Source organism: Carcharodon carcharias, chromosome 8 (assembly GCF_017639515.1).
Source record: "Carcharodon carcharias isolate sCarCar2 chromosome 8, sCarCar2.pri, whole genome shotgun sequence".
Classification (NCBI taxonomy): Eukaryota; Metazoa; Chordata; class Chondrichthyes; order Lamniformes; family Lamnidae; genus Carcharodon; species Carcharodon carcharias.
This window is the reverse complement of record NC_054474.1, coordinates 51172382-51194246: the sequence shown is the minus strand read 5'-3', so window position 1 is coordinate 51194246 and position 21865 is coordinate 51172382. Positions and strand designations below refer to the sequence as shown.

General features: G+C 40.5%; 1 protein-coding gene across 1 annotated transcript in view; it reads left to right on the top strand.

The window, feature by feature from the left end:
* The window catches only part of rufy1 (RUN and FYVE domain containing 1), a 68299-nt gene that overhangs the window by 7856 nt on the left and 38578 nt on the right, over positions 1-21865 (top strand). The window contains exons 5-6 of the mRNA XM_041193835.1: positions 2114-2237; positions 10961-11025. Of these exons, the coding sequence (XP_041049769.1) occupies positions 2114-2237; positions 10961-11025 (189 nt within the window). The remainder of the gene's footprint in view (positions 1-2113; positions 2238-10960; positions 11026-21865) is intronic.

Genomic DNA, 21865 nt, shown 5'->3' with positions numbered 1-21865 from the left:
CTAGGTGAGATACCATTTCTGCCATTTACTTTTTTTTTTCCTTTTAACTCTGGAGGTTTAATTATGGCTACTGCTTTCCAAATGTTCCACTTTTAGGCCATTTACTTCCTTCATTTCATTACCCAGAACCAGTTCAACTAATGCGTCCTTCCTTGATCGAGCAGCAGCATGTTGACTGAGGAAAAACTTCCCTTTTTATTGTAATTATTTTCGCCATCCTATCTTTTTTGTATAAATGAAGTTTCTTACATGTATAACTATTATTATCCATTGCTCTAACTTGTCTATAATTTTCATCCTTTCCCTTTCTGCTGTTTAGCAGTCTGAGCTTCCAGTAGTTCATCAGATCAGTGCAAAGAGATTCTGTTCATACCATTTCGTACTTTAAATCCTTAGCTCCAGAGCTTTGTCATTGTTTAAGTATAACAACTCCCCACTTTCCACCCTCCCCTCCTAAATATTTTATACTGATCTATATTTAATTACCAATCTTAACCTATTGCAGCGATGCTTGATGTGTGTTGATCTTCTGTTCCAATCAACTACTATGGTTCCTCTTCGTTCTACTTCGTTAGTTAAGTAAAGAAAAACTAGTTGCACAGCTGAAATTAGAACATTTTAAGAATGCTAATTAATTTCCCATGCAATTCATATGCAATTCTTGAAGAATCAAGACTAAATACAATATTCTGATCAAGTGGGATTAGTGGGTAATTTGGTTATTTGGCCACAGAGGGTGAAGAGTGGAAATGGTAAATAAGGTGGTCCAATATAAGATATTTGAAGATAGGCTGGGTCTAGTGCTTATCATGTGTACTACTTGGTTCTTTTCGGCCTGACTTATTAACAATTTTTTTGCATGCCTTTTAATATTTGGAGCTTGGTGAACTTCAGTATTTTTCCCTTTTCCATCAACATTACTGTGACAAAACAGAACCTAACACTGTATATTTTTTACAAAATTTTTCCTCATAGCTGTCTCATAATTTTAAACCTGACCTTTTGGCTGGCAAAGACATTAAGATGGCTGACCCAATGTCTGTGACTCAGCAGAACAAAAGAAGTCATGTCGCAGTGTTGGAATTGTCACACCTCTTTATTTCTGAGGAGTTATTAACAGACCACCTGGGGCCTGCAAGCTCAATTTCAAAGCTTCCTCCTTTTCTCTCTCCCTCTCTTTACTGTATGTGGTTGGAGGGGGATGTTGTGGACCCTCCTTTTTGCAGTTTTTGAACATACAAACTAACCTTTCTGAGTTCGTCCTACCTCGAGTTTGCTGTTGTGTCATTAGCAGGAATTGGATCACACAAAAACGGGGGAGTTGGGAAATATGCCACCTCTTATTAAATAGGAAACAAATCAAAACACCTTTCTGTTTATGGACAGGTGGCGAGAAGAAAAATGAATGTCCTTTGAATGGACCCCTCCCTTCCTGTCCATAACAATTAGCTTCCATTTTCATTTCTGTCTCGAGTATATATTTGGGGCTATTTTAATTTTTTTCCCTCCACAAACAGCAAACTTTCAAACAACTTCTGTGCATTCCTTCTGAAATATTTTAACTTCAGAATTCGAAGACGTGCATTTGTGTGCATTTATACTGTTCAACAGTCTTTCATGCTTGTCCTGATGGTCCCTCTGCTACTGATGTCACTGAATATTTTGGAAGAGGAATAGATGGGACTTGTGTCAGAGACTGTTAGGTTATCACACGTCAGGATTGGTTCCTTTGATAATGCCACAATGCTATGCTGAGAGCATCACAAACTGATGTAGTACCTTTGAAATATTGAGGCCATTCATTATTTTTGTTATATTAGATATGTGAAATGACATGGATTTAATATATTCTTGAAGTTTAGAATTCTAAAATTCTTAATTAAAAGATCAGCTATTAACCTAATGTTGGTTTTAAATTGGCGTGCATGGATAAAACTTTGCTTGTTTTAATAGTGGGGTTATTTCCTTAGTGAAATGGAAGCTTATAAATTTTTAAAATAACAAATGTTGCCTTTTTTGACTTGTTAATACTGTTCAGTAGTAAAATGACTGCCAGTTGTCAAATATCAGTTGTAAGCTTTGTGTGAATTAATTCAGCATTCTTTTAATGTAGTGAATTCTATGATCCAAGTGCACTGATGATGCATGATGAGGGTGCAGTTATTGTTGGTCTACTGGTGGGCCTTACAGTTATCGATGCAAATCTTTGTTTAAAAGGAGAAGACTTGGATTCTCAGGTAATATTTTATATAGTGTCCTAGTTTTTAACAAGAATTGTAAATGTTATAGAAATATTCTGGGGTTTACATACTGTATTTTAAAAAGAAGTTGTGAGTAGCTGCTCCTATGAAGAGTTGATTTATCAGATTGATTTTGAAGGATTCCGTGTCACAAAACCTTGCCATCATTTTCCTATTTGTTTATCCAGGGCAAGAAAGATCGTTAAGCTCATTCATGCTTCTCCTCTTAAAACATGATAGTTAGCAGTGTTCATTGTTGACTATCTGGTCACTTGACCTTAAGGAATGGTAGCTTTTAGTTTTACCCCTTTTTACGCATTAGGGATGTGAAAAACTTGGGGATTTTAGTGAAGGAATGATGTATTTTACTATAGCCAGATGTATTTTACGGGTGTTCTATCAGCATATTTGAAGTTCACTTGCATTTAAGTGAGATTTGTAAACAAATGTGCTAAGTATTATAGTCATACATTGGTTAAGGCATAGAAGGCGGCCATTAAACCCGTCGTGTCAGCACCCAGCTTTCTAAAATAACTGTGCTCACCATGATAATGGAGTAAATCAGTCAGTAACTACTAGCATCTGCACATGTGCAGTTAAATGTGAAAATCTGGTAAACCTGCTCCACAGAGTGCCCTATAACAATCTCCACCAATAGTCTGTGGTAACATGAAGTTGGGGATTTGCCCACTAACTCTCCACAATAGATTCCAGAAAAAAAATGGTGCTGCTGCATTTGGGAACAAGTTATTTTTTAATGGTGTGATAACTACTGCTAAATAACCTCCTCAGCCTTGAAAATGTAATTTTATAACTGTAGAGTGTCATTGTTTCAGAAGTTAATTAGTTTATCTGGGACAGCCCAGGTGTCTTATTGCCATGGAGTTAGATTGCAGGGAAGCAGACTTTTGTTGGGTTTATCTGTGTTTTCTCACAGAAACAGTTAGTCAGCTTGAAAGGCCATGAGAAGGCAGTTGTGTATTTACTGGCAGCCAAAACAAGTAGCATGGAGGCCTTTAGTATTAATGAGAGAAAACCAGCCAGCCAGTTCTGATGAAAGGCATTGACCTGAAACGTTAACTCTGTTTCTTTCCTCACAGATGTTGCAAGAGCTGCTGAATATTTCAAACATTTTCATTATTTATTTCAGATTTCCGGCAACTGCAGTATTTTGCTTAAGTATAGTGAGATGTTCTTAGATGGGGATTCATTTGAAGGTTTTAATTTGAATGCTAAACCCTAGTAATTTCAGATGAACATACTGAGTTAAAGACTAACTGTGTGCAAAAATGCTTTTTTATTTTGACTTTGGATTGTCGCTGAATAATCAGAAGTAGGGCTTTATTGTTTTCACCTCGCCCTTGCCTGGGGCACTGAGGTAATTGTGCATGTACTGGTGACATGGCTTATATCAACAAACCTGGCATTGACCAGGAGGCCTCGGGCATTTTGTTTCTGAGGCCCCACTCCCTGTAACCCAAGTAGTTTTTTGTATAAAGATTAGTTATACAATTAAGTATGTATTTTTTACTTGATGTGAAAGTTGTTGTGGTTCTGAGCAAGAATTATGTCAATCTGGTATCTTTAACCATGGCATGTATATGTGCTCGTCAATGTTCATCCTTGCACAGTACTTTGTACTCATTGCCATTGCTGAGATTACAGCTTTGGGGAAGTTGTACTAAATGAACATTTTTCAGTGCTGCAGAAGAAGCAGTGCTGTAGTCATTTGCCCCATAGCCAACATGATTGTGTTTCGTGTGATATCCGCATGTGCATTTTGCAATTCAGTGACCTTAACTGGAATCAGCAATGGAAATTTTGGTATTATTATTGTTTGACTCAGGTTGGCTAACTGAGCACAGCCCAGTGTTCAGGTTAGATCACTCCTCTGCTAGTATCACATTGATTCAGAGCATTTATTCTGATATTTATCAGTGGAGGCCTCTAAATTTGCTATATATTTGCATGTATTACTCAAAACATTGCCAATATAGGTATCCCGTATAACAGGATGTTACTTTGGTTAGACTGTTAAGCTGACTGAAGGAGCGGAAATTGTATGTATCCCTCCTGAAGAAAAAGATTGATTAAAAACAAGCATATGTTAGAAGCAAGTTTTACAGGGGATACAATAAATCCAGCTCTTAGCTGTTTTTCAAAAAGAGTGGTGGATGGATTTTAGTAACCTTACAGGAAGCCGTAACTGGTTTAATGTTGATTGGAGAAAGAACTTGTTTGTGAAGTTTTTAAGAGACACTGTCTGGAGCTGGGGAGAGAGACTGTCATGTTGAAACAAATTCTGGAACTTGTGAATAGGACCCTCCATTTACAAATGAGGATCTATATGCCGTAATTATTTCTGGTGGGCCCATGGGGACCATAGAACCCAGTTCAGAAGGCCTGCCATGGACCAAGAATTAAACCTTAGTTCTTGCAAGTTATATACCGCCAAAGGACCCCCAGGTTATTCCTAGTACCACATGCATGGTGAGTATAGAAATAGGAGCATAGAACAGATGAATGTGTGGCTAAGGAAATGGTGTAGGAGGGAGGGTTTTAGAATCCTGGAAGATTGGGAGGGGTTCTGAGGGAGGTGGAACCTGTAAAGGTTGGACGGGTTGCACTGAACAGAACAGGAGCCAATTTCCTTGCAGGGCAATTTGCTGGTGCTATTGGGGAGGGTTTAAACTAACTTGTCAGGGTGTGGGAACCAGGAAATGTTAGAGAGGAAAATCAAGCTGCACAGAGAATTGGGAGTGACAGATAACAGTAGAGTAGGAAATAGTATGGTAATAGTTGGGGTCAGAGCAAGAGGGAATGAAATAAGCTGTAAATTAAATTTACCATGTCTGAATGTGAATGTACCAACTGCAGTAAATAAGATTGGTCATGTGGGAATGCGATGTGGCAATAATTGAGACCTGAATCAAAAAAAGGGCAGGATTGGGTGTTAAATATTCCTGGAAACAAGGTATTTAGGAAAGTTTTTTTGAAATTTTGTTCATGGGATACGGGCATCACTGGCTAGGCCAGCATTTATTGTCCATCCCTAATTACCCTTGAGAAGATGGTGGTGAGCTGCCTTCTTGAACCGCTGCAGTCCATGTTTGGAAACGAAAGAAAGGAGGTGGGGTAGTAGTGCTGATTAAGGAAAACAATACAGTGCTTGAGATAGAGAGGATGTCTGAGAGGGGTCAAGGACAGAATCCATTTGGTTAGAGCTCATACCATTACTCTACTAGCTGTATTCTATCGGTCACTGTCTAGTGGGGAAGATATAGGGGATTAAATTCTCAAGAAAATTAGAGATGCAAGAACTATAGAATAGTTATAATGGGGGACTGTAATTATCTTAATAAAGACTGGATTAGTAATGTAAAGGGCAGAGAGGGAGTGTGTTCAGGAGAATTTCCTAGACCTGTATGTTTCTGGCCCAATGAGGAAAAAGGCAGTGCTGAGCCTGTTTCTGGGGAATGAGGTGAGTCAAGTAGATCATAGTATCATAATGTTTTAGATTAACTATGGGAAAGGATAAGGAACAATCCAAAGTTTAAAAAAAAATAGTTAATTGGGAGAGGGCCAACTTCAGTGGAATCAAACAGAAAATGCTGGAAAACTCAGCAGGTCTGACGGCATCTGTGGAGAGAGAAACAGAGTTAACGCTTCGTGTCTGCATGACTCTTCAGGGCTCTTCTTCTTTGGTAAAGACAGATGCAAAGTACCCATTTAATATCTCAGCCATGTCCTTAGCCTCCTTGCGTTAAACCCCCTTTAGATCCCTAATTGGACAGCACAAATTTATTAAGGATAAGTCCTGTTTAACTTGCTTAAGTTTTTTTAATGAGGCAACTCGAGGGTGATGCAGTGTGCATGGACTTCCAAAAGATGTTTGATAAAGTGTCTGCAAAGTTAGAGCCCATGGAATAAAAGGGACAGTGGCAGCATGGATACAAAGTTGGGTGAGTGACAGGAAACAGTAGTGGCGAATGGTTGTTTTTCATACTGAAGAAAGGTATATAGTTCCCCAGGGCTCAGTGTTAAGACCACTGCTTTTCTTGATGTACATTAAGAATCTAGACTTTGGTGCACAGGGCACAATTTCAAAATGTGTGCATTAACTTAACTTGGAAGTATCGTGAACTATGAGGAAAGTAATGAAAGACTTCAAGAGGACATAGGCTGATGGAATGGGTGGATCAGTGGCATTATGAAATTTATTAGAAGTGAGAAGTGATAGATTTTGGAATGAAGAACAAGGGGAGGCAATATAAAATAAAGGATACAATTCTAAAGGGGATGCAGGAGAAGAGGGACCTGGGGGTACATGTGCAAAAATCATTGAAAGTGGCAGTGCAGGTTGAGGAAGTGGTTAATAAAACATATAGGGTTCTGGACTTTATCAATAGAAGAATGGAGTACAAAAGTAAGGAAGTTACGGTGGACCTGTATAAAACCCTAGTTCGCCCTTAACTGGAGTATTGTGTCCAATTCTGGGCATCACATTTTAGGAAGGATGTAAAGCCATTAGAGAGGGTGCAGAAAAATTTCATGAGACTAGTTCCAGGGATAAGACTTCAGCTACTTGGAAAGTTCTCTTTGGAGGAGAGAAGATTAAGATAAAGATTCTCAAAATCATGAAGGGTCTGGACAGAGTAGAAAGGGAGAAGCTGCTCCCATTGGCAAAAAGATCAAGAGCCAGAGGACACCAATTTGCAAAAAAAAAAAGCAGTGGCGACATGGTGTAAAGCTTCTTTATGTAGCAAGTGGTTAGGATCCGGAATGCACTGCCTGAATGTGAATGGTGGATGCATTTCATTTGAGGCTTTCAAAAGAGAATTGCATTAATTATCTGAAGCAAAAACATTTGCAGTGCTACAGGGAAAAGGCGAGGGAGTGGGATTAGGTGAGTTGTTTTTCCAGAGAACTAGCACAGACACAAAAGGCCAAATCGCCTCCGCATGTACTGTAGCTATTCTATGATTCTGTGCCTCTATTGCAGCATGTGGGTTTTACCAAATGAGCCACTGGGAAAACTTGTCCACAAAATTTGATAAATGTTATTAGGGAGCCAGGATTTTTTTGTTTAAGAACCCTCTGTTTTTGGAAATGGTTAAATGGGTGAAGCTTAAATTATAGCTTTGCAGAAAAAAGTCTTCTAAAAATAATCCTTGGCCATGTTTTCCTTGTTAGTATAAAGTAATCCTCCTGAAATGTTATGTATTTGAAAACATGTAGGAGTGGTGCCTGCAGGTCATTATGGTTTCTTTCCTAAGAAGCTGCATTAACAGTTGTGTTGCCATTTCAACTTTGCCACTTTTGATCTTGCACCTGGATGGAATTTGACTCCATTAACATTCTACTGCATGCCAACTGAAGTGCTTTTAATGTGGTTAAAGATTGGGTATGTATGCTGTTAAAGGCAATCAGTTCATAGATCACATCCAATATAAACAGCCATTGATCAAATCTGTATTAACAGAAATCTTACCATATTTAGATGTTTAACAAGTTCAAATCAGCTTACTATTTAGTTTATAAAAAAAAACTTCCCATAAACATACGGGTTTCCTTTCCTCCAATTCTATTACAGAATACCCACTTAATTATTCCAGAGAGAGTCATATTCATAGACCTGTGTAAATCCAGCCCAGTTTCTCGTTGTTATTTAATTATGAAAGGAAATTGCGTTATTACATCATGGTGGAAGATTTAAGTAAATCAAACTGACAGCTTTTCCATGATTGTAAGAAACAAACCAACGTGATTAACGTATACTCTATGATCCTTGGCTGGACTCCCCCTCCACCCCATCTGCACCCTCAAGATGTTGATAACAGCCAGTTTGAGGCCAATAACATTTTGTTTAAAGTGGATGATAAGTTTGAGATTCAAGACATTTTCTCAGTGAAGAAAGCCACAAAATTCTGCAGCTTTTGAATAAACAGAAATAAACTTTACTATGCAAAGTCAGAAAGATAAAACAATTTACAATATCTATTTTATACACTAACCTTCAGGCTGGAATTTTCTGACCCCGATGGAATCAGGCATCAGGGCAGGCGTGAGCAGACAATATTGTGAGAAGGCCAAAAATTGATTTCATGCTGTCGTGAAACCGGTTTGTCATTGTCCATTCCACCTGTCAATGACGGGCCACGTTTCTCACTGTCAAACATTGGGAATGTCATTTTAATACTTTTGCATCTGATTATAAGCCCTGCTGTGTGTCTCTGTGCTGGTGGAGGGTGTGGGTGAGCGCTGTGACAGGCCTTCAATTAGGTTGTCATCAGATTCTTCTTCCGAGGTGTCTTCAGGGCTTAACTTGAGGACCTGGTTGGTGGCCCTGTCAGCTGCTTCCCAGATATGCCTGCAAAAGCAAGGAGAAATAATTAGTGCATGGCAGAGGACTGCAGAACAGGGGAACTGACTCATAGCATGGTTTTCTGATGGATCACTTGGTTTAGCACCACCGACCTCACTGTCAGCACAGATGCAGTCCAGATCATTGCCGGCCAGCTGGATGGCTCTATTTTCAAAGTTTGTGAGGACCTTGATGTCAGGCATTCCTCCACCAGTCTGCAACCTCTCCCTTTCTGTTGTGTGCCAGCTTGTCCTGCATGAATACAGATGAAGAGTGTGTAAGCAGGACGCCTGCCAGGTCAGATAATAAGGACGCCTGGTATGTGTAGGCGGTGAGTGACGTCATGGATGGAATGAGGACACAATCTGCAGGGCAGATGAAGGTGTGTGAGAGAGAGCGAAAGGTGATGTCCCTTGAACTGGCAGTGAGTGAGATCCGTGTGGATGTGTGATGGGCTTGTGAGTGTGAGTTGAGAGTGACGAGAAGTGTGACTTACCCTGGTGGAATGGAAGAGATCATTCACCCTCTTTTGGCACTGGGTAGCAGTCCTCTTTTGCAGGACGTTGACACTAACCACCGCTGCCATCGCCTCCCATGCTGGATTGGTGACCTTGATTGCTGGTCTTTTTGCGGCAGGCCACCACTGCATGCAGTAGGCACTTGAGGGAGGTGTCACTAAATTTGGGGTAGCATGTTCCCAGCAGCTTCCTATCCTTTTGAAGAGTGCTCACTCTGTGCAGGAGCGGCCTTTAAATATTGTGACCGGTTTATTGAAGGCCAGAGGTGACGCTGGGGTGAGCAAATCAGAGGCCGCCCCAACAGCAACCTGGCATGTTTCCCAGGAATGGATGACAAATGAGGCAGGATGTGCCGGGAATGGGACAGTACGGCGTAGAAAGCAGCCATTGCGGCCAGTGGATACATGCAATTTTTCCAGCCAGTTACAGTACTTCGTGTAAATCTGGGACAGTTCCACCCTCCGAATAAGTATGTGGTACATATGAATTAACAAACCTATTGTGGTTGAACACACTCGCTGCGTAATAAATGGCAGATGTGACCAAAACAGATCCCCTGGATTTCACAACAACCCACTCAGACATCAGTAACACTGAGTCAGTCAATCTGACTGAAACTCTGTGTCTCACCAGGATTTTAATCTTCACCTTTTAAAGATCTCGCTTTTGAATTCTTTGCAAAAGTCACTCCAACTTGGATGGCACCAATGACAGCCCACCTCGCAGAGTTTTAATTTCATCTTTTGAGATTCCATTCTGCTGAATTCCTGAGCATGCACTGAAACACCAAATTACAGGCACAACTTAAGATCTTGGGCTGCACTGAGCAGAATGTCACTGCTCCAAAGACATACCGTTTTCCCACAACAGCCCACAGCATGAAATCGCCAACCTTTGGCTTCCTTCTTGGATCCTCACGCCTTTCCCTGGAACCTCTTTGATTTACCAGGCCTTCTCCCGGGCTTCTTTACTTAGTGTGATCCCCTCTGCCCTTTACCTCATTTGGAGCCTGTCTCTCTGCTCCTCTCTTTTTCCTTAACTGAGACCAGTTCCTGTCCCCTGTCTCTGTCCTATACCTGGGACCCTGTCTCCCCTCCCCTTCCTGGGACCTCTTGCTGTTCCCTGTCTGGGACACTTGCTGACTATGGTGCTCCACTCCTGGTCACCTGGATTTTTGTGCCGCCTTTATTTTTTCCTCTTTATGTACAGGCGCGGTGGGCCTGAAGAACTTACAAATTGCAGAACTGCACATATGCAACCCACTCTTGGCCTGTGCATGCACAGAAAGTCTGAGGTCTGTTGGGAGTTGAAGTTCCTAACCTGCGAACTCAACAACGTAAGTGTAGTTTTCGTAAAAATACATGAAATACTCAGCAGACCAGGGTGCATTTTAATGGAACTTGCTCACTGCACAAGTCCAAATTGAATGCACCCTCGTATCACAGCAGCAGATGTCCCACCAATAGTAAATGTGGGATTCACTGCTGAAAGCAATGGCAGTCAATATGCTCATCATTGTAAAGAAGGCAGTGTATTTGAGAGCTTTGAGAGTAGGCAGGTTGTCAGCTACTTGTGCATGAAAAACATTAACTACCATTAATTTTATACCAAGTGAGTGGCCCTCTCTCTCACTGACTGAAATATTTTTCAGATCCCCAGGGCTCTACAAACTCCAGTTTCATAACTACTGTTCTAAATAAAATATTTATTGAAAATATTTTGACTGCCTGACCAAAATAAAACTTTCTGACTTTTGAAAAGAAACTACTGAGCCCAATTCAGTCATGTTTTGCCTCAGGTGAAATTTGTTCTAATAAATTTATTCACTTAAATTTCAGGTTGGGGTGATTGACTTCTCGTTGTATCTTAAAGATGGAGTTCATGATAGTTCTGACAGCAAGCAGTGAGTAGTTAAATCCACTTGTATGTAAACTTTATAATGGTATTTTTGTTAAAAAAGATGTCTAAGCTTTTCATCTTGTATTCGTCAGGACACTTGCAAGAATAGCAATGTAAGGGGGAAAACAACAATTTATACTGTATGTGAAGAGAGTGCTGATTGGTTAGCAAGTGGTGTTGCCATGGAGAATGCACCTGTGATGGTGACCGACAGTTAACTGCCCAGCATTGTTTGAAAATTAAACCAGGCAACTTGACTCTGATCAGTCAAGGCTGTGCCCTGAGGAATGAGTCGGCGAATGGCTGTCACTTACTTTGTTTAGCTAAAACAGGTGCAATGTACGTATATGTTCTTCCTGTCTGCAAAGAGCAGGGCCCTGAGTATTAATGTATATAGCTTCCAGTACAAGCAAATGCACCACACTGCAAGCCCGACTGACAATCTTAAATTGTTTGTCAGCGTAATTCTTAGCGCATTGAGGATTATTTAGCAAATGTTGTCCAATCACAGAATCACATCTAATGTTGGACACTGTTTTGAGTTTTGCAAGCATGGGCTGGTTGGGTATGGTCTGTACCCTGCTTGTTGTTAGCAGTGGCTGGGACCTGCTGTTTGATACGATCTGTCAGTCTTCGGAACATACAGCCTACATACCGAGCATCATGCTAGCACTGAAATTCATATACCACACTATTCATTTGCGTGATAGGCAGAATGTCTTTTTGACTTGTTGGCAGCATCCTGTTTGTGACGAATACCACTTGTGTTGCTACTGCATAGTAGCAGCATGAAGCAGTTGGCTTCACCTGTTGCTCAAATTTTTGAGATACCTTGCCCTTCCAGGATAATCTGAGGTAGTCTGGGCATTTTTCAGGGCTAAAAGTGATGGCCCTTGGTCCGTTCATGAGTTTGCATGATATACAGCAAGAAATGATCTGATCAGGGTAGCCTTATCCCTTTGATGCGCCTATTTCAGCATCAAGCTTTCATGATGAGCAAATGCCTCAGGCCCTATTGACAGGGTTGCCGATGAGAGGAATCTTTTAGCGTGTGGAACTGGAAGAATCCCAATGCGTATATTGGCCAGTGAAGGTAGGCTTGTGGTAGACCATGACAGAGAATCCCATGGCAGATTTCTCAACTAGTAAATCAAGGAAAGGGAATTCATTTGACTGCTCCATTTCATAGGAGAATTTGAGCGCAGGATAGAGCCCATTAAGGCATGTTAAGAAATTGTTACATGCAGCTGTGGATTTAAATATAGCAAATGTATCATCCACATATCAAAATATGCGAGGAGTAGGAAGTTAGGTGTCATTCCATTTCAAGAAACATTTCTTGTAGAACCCAACATAGATGTTTGAGTGAGCTGGGCCAAGGGGGGATTCCATGGCAACACCATCTATTTGGGCATACACAGTGTCACTAAAACTGAACTCAACTGCGCGAGTTGCCGAGTTCATCTATTCAATGAACATTGATTCATGCAATGGTGGTGGGTCTAGATTGCCATGATATAGTGCTGCAGCACAAATATCTGTGGATTCCTTAAGTGGAACGTTGCTGAATAATCTAGCAATGTCAAATGAGCACATGGACACAGCATTGCTATCGATATGCAAGCTCTATGTGGCCTTTGCAAATGTGGAAGAGTCCTTCACCTTGTATGTGGAAAACTTGGTCAAAACTGGTTGTAACAATTCGCCTCACCATTTGGCCAATTCATGTTGTGCAGAACTGATCATAGGGTGTAGAAGGACATCACTTTCATTGTGTCCTTTGGGCAGCCCTTACCTACGTGGACGTAGCGAGCCGGGAGGACGAATCCTGTCATATATGTTACATGGTAGCTCATCGCTCTTACACAAGCCCAGCAAGTGTTTCTTAAGTTAATTTCGAGCAAGGCTGTCCAGCCTTGTTCAGCAGATTCGATGGATATGAATTTGTCATTAAGAATGGCATGCCTTTTGTTGATATAGTCATGTTTGTTAAGGATGATTATTCCAGTCCCTTTGTCGGGTTTACTGATGTGTATGTCTGGGTTGGTCTTAAGGCCTTGCAATGCTGTAAGACATACGCGTTTCAGGTGAAAATTGAACAGGTCTTTCGGAATCCTACAATATGCGTGCGCTAGATCAGCTAGGTGCTCTTTCAAGGATTCAGCATCTTCAGTGGAAGCTGGTTTGTGGCAGAATCGTTGGGAGTAGAGGAGTTCAAACTCAGCTAAAACCTCTTCCCGTTTCATTTGGGATGAAGGGACACCAAAATTGAAACCATGCACAAGAATAAACTCCTCGCTTTGAAAGTATATGGTGTTATCGGCAACCTTGTAAATAGGGCCCGAGCCATTTGCTTACCATGAAAGCTTGATGCATCAAAGGCAAGGATAATGGCTACCCTGATCAGATCATTTCGCACTGTATATCTCTCAAACTGATGGACGGGCCTAAGGTCATCACTTTCAGCCCTGAAAAGTGCCCAGTCTACCTTGGGTTACTCTGGAAGGGCAAGGTACCTCAAAAATTTGAGCAACAGGTGAAGCTAGCTGTTTCATGCTGCTACTATGCATTAGCAACATAAGTGGTATTTGCCTCTAACAGGTTGCTACCATCAAGCTAAAAAGACGTTCTACCTATTACATAGAAAATGTGGTATATGAATTTCAGTGCCAGTATGATGATAAGTATGTGGGCCATACGTCCCAAAGACTGGCAGATCATATCCAACAGCATGTCCCAGCTGCTGTTCGCAACGGGCAGGGTACAGACTATACCAACCAGCCCATGCTTGCAAAACTCAAAACACGATATCCAACATTAGATGTGATTCTGCGATTTAGACAATTGGTGTCAGTCACCATTCATGGTACATTCTCCATGGCAATGCCACTTGCCAATCAGCACTCTCTTCACATACAGTATAAATTGTTGTTTTGCCCCTTATATTGCTATTCTTTCGAGTGTCCTGACAAGTGCAAGACAAAAAGTTTAGACACGTTTCTTTTTTCAGCAATACTTAAGTTCTGTACTGCCAAATGAATGTTGGTATTTTTGTTATACTTTTGACAGCTAATGAGTGATAAAATTATTGTTCCTAGTGTATCTTTGAAATTTTGCATATTAACCATTAAATATGAGTGGGGGCTACTTTACTTTTTACCAAAATTTAAACAATGCTCCAGCAAGCTGTATCTGTCATTATGTCTGGCGCCATTCCAAAAACACTTTTTCCATTTTGCCTATAAAATGGCATTTAGCAATACCGAATTGACTAGCTCATTTTAGATTTTTTTTCTTTGTCTTACTTCCTAGAATTGGAATGTTCTATCTAGCGCAAGTCCAGTTCTACTGTGACAGGTCTGTGTGCTATCAAGTGTGACTAAAAAATTTACTTCAATTTTTCTCCTTCTCTCATCCTCTCTTGAAAGGTATTGATAGACTAGAGTAGGATTCCACAGAAGATTATGCTAGTATGCTTTGAGAATCACCTGGCTTGGTGGCTAGGGATATAGTTGTTATGGTTTCCTTTCTCCTCCCTCAAAGCTTAGTATGTTTCCCTGAAAACGTGATTGTAAGAACTTAACTCTGATTGATGCTTTTAATCTGAATCTGAACTTATGAGCAGAATTGCTTTTAAGGAGTATAGGACAATTCCTTTGATGGATCGAGAGTTGTAGTATTCCCTGTCTTTGGCAAGGGAAGAAACTGAATCATTGAATATATTTCCCTTTTTTTAAATCTCCTCTTAAAACACCTGCAATTGAAGGTGTCTGTAGACATACAGAAGAAATAGAAGCAAGAAAATGCCCTCTGAGCCTCCTTCATCATTTCAATAAGATTGGTTGAATTGTGACATCAGTTCCACCTTCCTTCATTGGTGTATTCCTTTATTTCCTTGGAGAACAACATATTTTGGATAAAAGCAAAATACTGCGGATGCTGGAAATCTGAAACAAAAACAAAAATACCTGGAAAAACTCAGCAGGTCTGACAGCATCTGTGGAGAGGAATACAGTTGACGTTTCGAGTCCGTATGACTCTTCATCAGAACTAAGGAAATAGAGAAGTTAGGTGAAATATAAGCTGGTGGAGGGGGGTGGGACAGGTAGAGCTGGATAAGGGACCAGTGATATTTAGAGGCAAAGAAGAGATTGTCCTTTTGCCTATGACATCTTTGGCAAAGGGGTGTTGACAGTGGTGATATTATCTAAGGAATGTGCTAATAGGGACATTAAGGGTAGCAAGCAGGACAAGCTAGTGGCAGCTGGCCCTAGTGGGGCTGGGGTAGGGGTAAGGGATCGAAATGGGTTGAAAGGTGGAGATAAAACGATAGATCGAAATAAATTTAAAAATAGGTGGGAAAAGAAGAATATATATTTTTTTAAATTAGAAATTATTGGAAAAAGGGGGATCGGAAAGGGGATGGGGATGGAGGAGAGAGTTCATGATCTGAAATTGTTGAACTCAATATTAAGTCCGGAAAGCTGTAAAGTGCCTAGGTGGAAGATGAGGTGCTGTTCCTCCAGTTTGCGTTGAGCTTCACTGGAACATTGCAGCAGGCCAAGGACGGACATGTGGGCATGAGAGCAGGGTGGCGTATTGAAATGGCAAGGGACAGGGAGGTCTGGGTCATGCTTGTGGATAGACCGAAGGTGTTCCGCAAAGTGGTCACCCAGTCTGCGTTTGGTGTCTCCAATGTAGAGGAGACCACATTGGGAGCAGCGAATGCAGTAGACTAAATTGAGGGAAGTGCAAGTGAAGCGTTGCTTCACTTTGGATACTGGATTTTGGATACTGTCTTGAACTTCCTCAATGACTGAGCATCCAAAATTCTCTAGGATAGAAAATTCCAAAGAATCACATCCCCCTGAATGAAGAAATTCCTCCTCGGCCCTTAATGGCTGATCCCATTATTCTGAGCCTGTCCCTTACTTCTAGACTCCCTGGCAGAGGGGAAAAACCACCCAGTATCTACCTTCACAAGCCCCTTAAGAATGTTCCTATATTTTTAGATCACCTCTTTTTCCTTTGAATGTTAGGGAATATAGGCAGAGTCTACTCAATCTTTCCTCCTCCTAGGAATTAGATTAGTGAACCTTCATTGCACTCCCTCTAAGACAAGTATATCCTTCCTTAGGTAAGGAGACCAAAATTGTACACTGTACTCCAAGTCTCATCGAACCTATACAACTGCAGTAAGATTTCTTTAGTTTTTATTTTAAAGAGATTGAAGTATAACATACCATTTCTGTCCCTAATTGCATGTTGTACCTGCATGTTAACTTTGATTCTTGTGCAAGGATACCCCAGTTTCCCTGAATACCAACATTTCCAAGGCTGTCAAGATTTGAGAAAATATTCTGTTGTTCTGTTTTCCCCACCAAAGTGAAAGCTTCAGAATTTTCCACATTATGTTCATTCTGTCCACTCACTTAACCTGTTATACCCCTTTGCAGCCTCTTTGCACCCTCCTTACAGCTTACTTTCCAACCTAACTTTGTATTGTCAGCAAAATTAGATGTTTCACTCATATCTCTATTATATCTAAGTTATTGACACAGATTGTATATGGCTGAGGCCTAAGCACTGATCCTTGTGTAACCTTAAAGGAGGAAAGTGAGGTAGAGGGGTAGAGAGGTTTAGGGAGCAGATTGGGGCCAATAATTAAAACTGGGGATGCTCAAAAAGTCAGAAGTAGAGGAGTGCAGATATCTTGGAAGGTTGTGGCTGAAGGAGATTAGTGATAGAGATGGCTGAGGCAATGGAGGAATTTGAAAACGGGGATGAGAATTTCAGAATCAAGGTATGGCCTGCCAATTTGAAATTAGTTGTTTATTTTTAGTTTCTGTTAACCAATCCTCAACCTATTGTTAGCAGGTCAATCCCCCAACCCCCATGAGCCGTTATTTTGTGTAATATTCACTAGTGTGGCACCTTTATCAAATGCTTTTTGAAATCCAGATACACTACATGCACTTGCCCCCATTACCTCTCAATTTCTTAAAAGATTTGTCAAAGAGAATTTCCCATTCAAAAATCTGTGTTAACTCTACCCAATCATATTGGCCTGTATCTTATAGTAGTAATGATGGTAAAATTGTCAGAGTTCACCATTATTACTCCACTGAGAGTGACAGCAATTTTTGAAATCTGACACAAGTGCAGAATAATGCAGAAATCCATAAGCTGTAGTCAGTGATTTTGCACTTCTCTGGAGGGTGCATTGTTGAGATGCATGTACATCCTCCCCAAATTGATTGAATTGAAACTTCTACTCTTATCCCATCAGTTTCACCTTGAAAAAGGTGTACCTTGGTGAATGAGGTTTATAGAGTATACTAAGTTCCTAATTACTGCTAAACATCCTCACTGCCCGGAGAAGGGTAATTTTATATTTGTGGAATGTTATATTTCTCCATAGCAAAAAGAAGTCCATATTTTTAATTTTTTCATTTGATCTTTTTTAGTTTCTCTCTTTAGCTTCTCTCTTAATCTAACCTTAACTATTTGTTTTACTATCTGAAAATATAAATTAAAAGTGAAGGATATTGAAGGCTTTTAATCTCCTGTTTTGCTGTGTGTGAATACTTTAATGTGATTGGCTGGTTCCATTCTTATCTATCTAATTGTAGTCCTGCAAATGCTTCTCTGCTCATTCCTCCACAGTTGCCTCAGGTGACCCCAAAGATCTGTCCTTGACTTCTCCCTATTTCTCATCTACATTTTTTTTATTTGTTCATGGGATGTGGATGTCGCTGGCTATGCCAGCAATTATTGCCCATCCCTAATTGCCCCTGTTCAGACAGCATTTAAGAGTCAACCACATTGCAATGGGCCTGGAGTCACATGTAGACCAGACCAGGTAATGACAGTAGATTTCCTTCTCTAAAGGGAAACCATTAGTTGAACCAGATAGGTTTTTAAGACAGTTGGCAATGGTTTCATGCTCATCGTCAGACCTTTAATTCTAGATTTTTATTGAATTCAAATATCACCATCAGCTGTGGTGGGATTCAAACCCGGGTCCCCAGAGAATTACCCTGGGTCTCTGGAATACCAGTGAGTGACAATACCATTACGCCACTGCCTCCCCTATATGCTGTCACTCGGTGACATCATCTGAAAACAATATCAGTTTGTCAGTTTCCACATGTGTGCTGACGACACCCAGCTCTATCTCAACACCACCTCTCTTGAACCCTGCGTTTTCCCTTCCTAACTCACTGCTTGTCTGACATCCAGTCCAGAGTGAGCAGAAATTTCCTTCAATTAAATATTCGGAAGAGCGAAGCCATTGTCCTTGGACCCCCCCCCCCCCCCCCCCCCCCCCCCCCCCACACACACACACACACACACACACACACACACACACACACACACACACACACACACACACACACACACACACGCACACACACACGGCAGCATCCCTCTTCCTGGCAACTGTTTGAGACTAAACCAGTCTGTTCACAGCCTTGGCACAGATGTGATTGAAAGCTCATCCCTGGTCAATTATGATGCCATCATCAAAGATCACCCATTTCCACCCCTGTAACATCGCCTGACTCCACCCTGCCTTAGTTCATCTGCTAAAACCCTTATCCATATCTTTGTTACTCTAGCCTTAACTATTTCAACACACTCCTCCCTGGCCTGTCACATTCTACCCTCTAAACTTAAGGGTATCTAAACCCATACTCCCCGTTGCTCCTGTGCTCACTGACCTATAGTGATGCCTGATTGAACCATACCTTGATTTTAAAATTCTCATCCCTTTTGTAAAATCCCTCTATGGCCTCACCTGTTCCTATCTCTAATCTCCTTCAGCTCACAACCCTCCAAGATATCTCTAATTTTGGTCTCTTGAGCAATCCCAATCCCAAGCTCTGGAATCTACTCCCGAAATCCCGCCATTCCTCAATTTCACTTTCCTCCTTTTAAGGTGCTTATTTAAAACTTACCTCTCTAGCCAAGATTTTGGTCATTTTCCCTACCATTTCCTTATGTGGCTCTGTGTCATATTTTGTTTTATAATGCTGCTGTGAAGTGCCTTTATAATGTTAAAGGTGCTACGCTAAGTGTAAGCCATCATCGTTACTACCTCCTGATTGCTGGCATCACTGCTGCTCCACACCAAGACACCTCTTTGATTTGCCAGATTTAAATTGTTTTCAGGAAAGAGGAAAACCTATGCCACAGAGACCACTAGATCTTTGTGGACAGCTTTCTTCGAAGTTGGCAGCAATTGCTGTTGTTTCACTACTGACCACAATGCAGCCCATTATGATTTTCTAAGTGCCCTTTTATCACATCCCTAATAATAAAAGATTCTGACGTTTTCCTTACTGCTGACAGACTAAGTGGCCTTTAGTTCCCAGTTTTATTTTTTCTCTCCCTCCTTTCTTGAATAATCAGATTATGTTTGCTACCTTCCAATCCATGGGAACTGTTAGAAAATCTAGGGAATTCTGGAAAATCAAAACTAATGCTTCCTATATCTCTACTGCCATCTTTTTATTAAAACCCTAGGATCTAGGCCATCAGGTACAGGTGGTTAGTCAACTTTTATTTCTCTTTTCTTGTATTTTTACTTCTAATTTCTTCAGTAAAATCTCCTTACTAATATTAATTTTTTGTTAAGTTCCTCATTCTCAAAAAACTCTTTCCTCCCACTATTTCCAGAATGTATCTGTCTTCACAGTAGAAAACAAAATATTCATTTAATGTTCTGCCATTTCCTAACCCCATTATAATTTTCCCTCTCTCTGCCTCTAAGTGATCTATGTTTACATTCACTAATGTCGTCTTTTTTTATATATCTATAAAAGCTTTTACAATCTATTTTTGTATCTCTTGCTGGTTTGCTCTCATATTTTCCTTTCTCTTTCTTTATCAATTTGTTGGTTATGCTTGGCTGAATTCTAAAATAGTCAGGTGTGCAGCACTTTTTGGCAACATTATAAGTCCCATCCTTTAACCTAATACTATCTTTAACTTCTCTTGTTAGCTATGGTTGGACCACTTTTCCCGTTGAGATTTTATTCCTTAAGGGAAGATTTTGCAAATCACCATAGATTGCAGCTTATAAGTTGACCCAACATATAAGGTAACACGATTTTCTTCAGAGCCATAATGCCTGTTTAGGCCTATACTCGGCATATGAGTCGACCGCCCCCGTTATTTTTTTAGCTAATAATAAGTACATGTTTAGGGCTATGCTCAAATTAGGAGTTGGCCTCAAATGTTTCAGCTCAGAAATACATATTTATGGTTTTACTTGCCTTAAAAGTCAGCGCATGGGATCATTCAGCCAATATGGGCCATCTTGCCAAGATGATGTGCAGGTAATTAAGATGCACTCCCACGGAGCAGACCATGCATAGCAACTGTAGAACAGAAATGGGTGGCCCTGGAAAAATAAAGTAGTGTCAAGCTGGTTTCAAATTGCAAGTTGAAACCTTTGCTAACTCAACAAATAACTGTTCCACAATGAGGGAATTAAGTGTTAGTGGAAAACTAGTGTGAGAGTGGAAGAAGAAGGAGCCCTCCCTGCAGAAGATTCCCAAGACTAAATGTGCCATGAGAACAGGGACCAGCCACTGGCCTGAGAAGCACGCATCTGATTGGATCCTTAAAAAAATCATCAGAATGGTTACATCATCACCAGAAATGCAATTCATATGTATGCATTTAAGTGGGTCACATCAAGCCCTAAGTCCAGCAAAGATTTCAGAACAACAGCTAGTTGGTGTAGCCACTTTATGGAACATGTTTAGTGTTGTGGCAGAAGACCAAGATTACTCAGACAATCAAAAATATCTGCCAAAATTACCAATTTCCAGTGATGATTCTTCATCAGCAGCAAAAACATGAGTACCTGTCACATCATTGAAATTCATGGGCGCTTCATTCATGACAATGCAGCCAGCAACTGATATGTGGAGTGGAAATGTTTGAAAACTGCACAACATGAAAGGACAAAATTCACAGTGGTACTAGCCTGTGTGGCTGACAGAATGAAACTGAAGCCTACTATAATTTTCAAACGTAAACTCTTGTTGAAAATCACATTCCCTGCAGGGGATTTTGGGCATGTCTGTGACAATGGTTGCATGGCTGAGGATGGAGTGAATTTGTGTGGAATAAGTGTCCCAGTGGCCTATGAAAAGAACAGAGCTTATTAGTGTGGGACATGTTCAGATCCCATAAAACCAATGAGATCAAGAGGCACCTGTAAAGAAATAACACCAAAATTGCTTTTATGCCAGGGAGCCTAACATCTGTAGTTCAGTCTTTTGGATGTGCCTCAACAAACCATTCAAGGACCATGTCATGCCAAATTGAACAGGTGGATGATTGACAGAGGAAAAAATCTTCCAAGTGTGGAAATATGCATGCTGGCCCACTTGATGTAGCTTCATCATCAAATCGTGGATGCTATTAATGTGCAAACTGTTATCAGATCATTCAAATAATGTGGAAAATCCAATTCAATGGATGGTGAGGAAGATAAGTATGAAACTGAAAGCACCATATCTGATCCAGAGTGGAATAATTATGATGCCATAACCAAAGTGACTCTGGTAAATTTGATTAACTGTGTCGAATGTTGAAGTTGATGGGATTGATGTTTTCTAAAATGTTATGATTCTGATTCAAACTATTCTTGTAGAATTATTTCATTAAATAAAATGTGACACGTTGATTTCATTTTAATTACTGGTGTTTTGTTTTTCATATTTCAAAATGGTGAGCACCTACACCAACCTGGGCAGTTCACATTTTATACTTTGGTGTATAAGTCGGCACTATTTTTGGAAGAATTTTTAAAAACTTAAAATGTT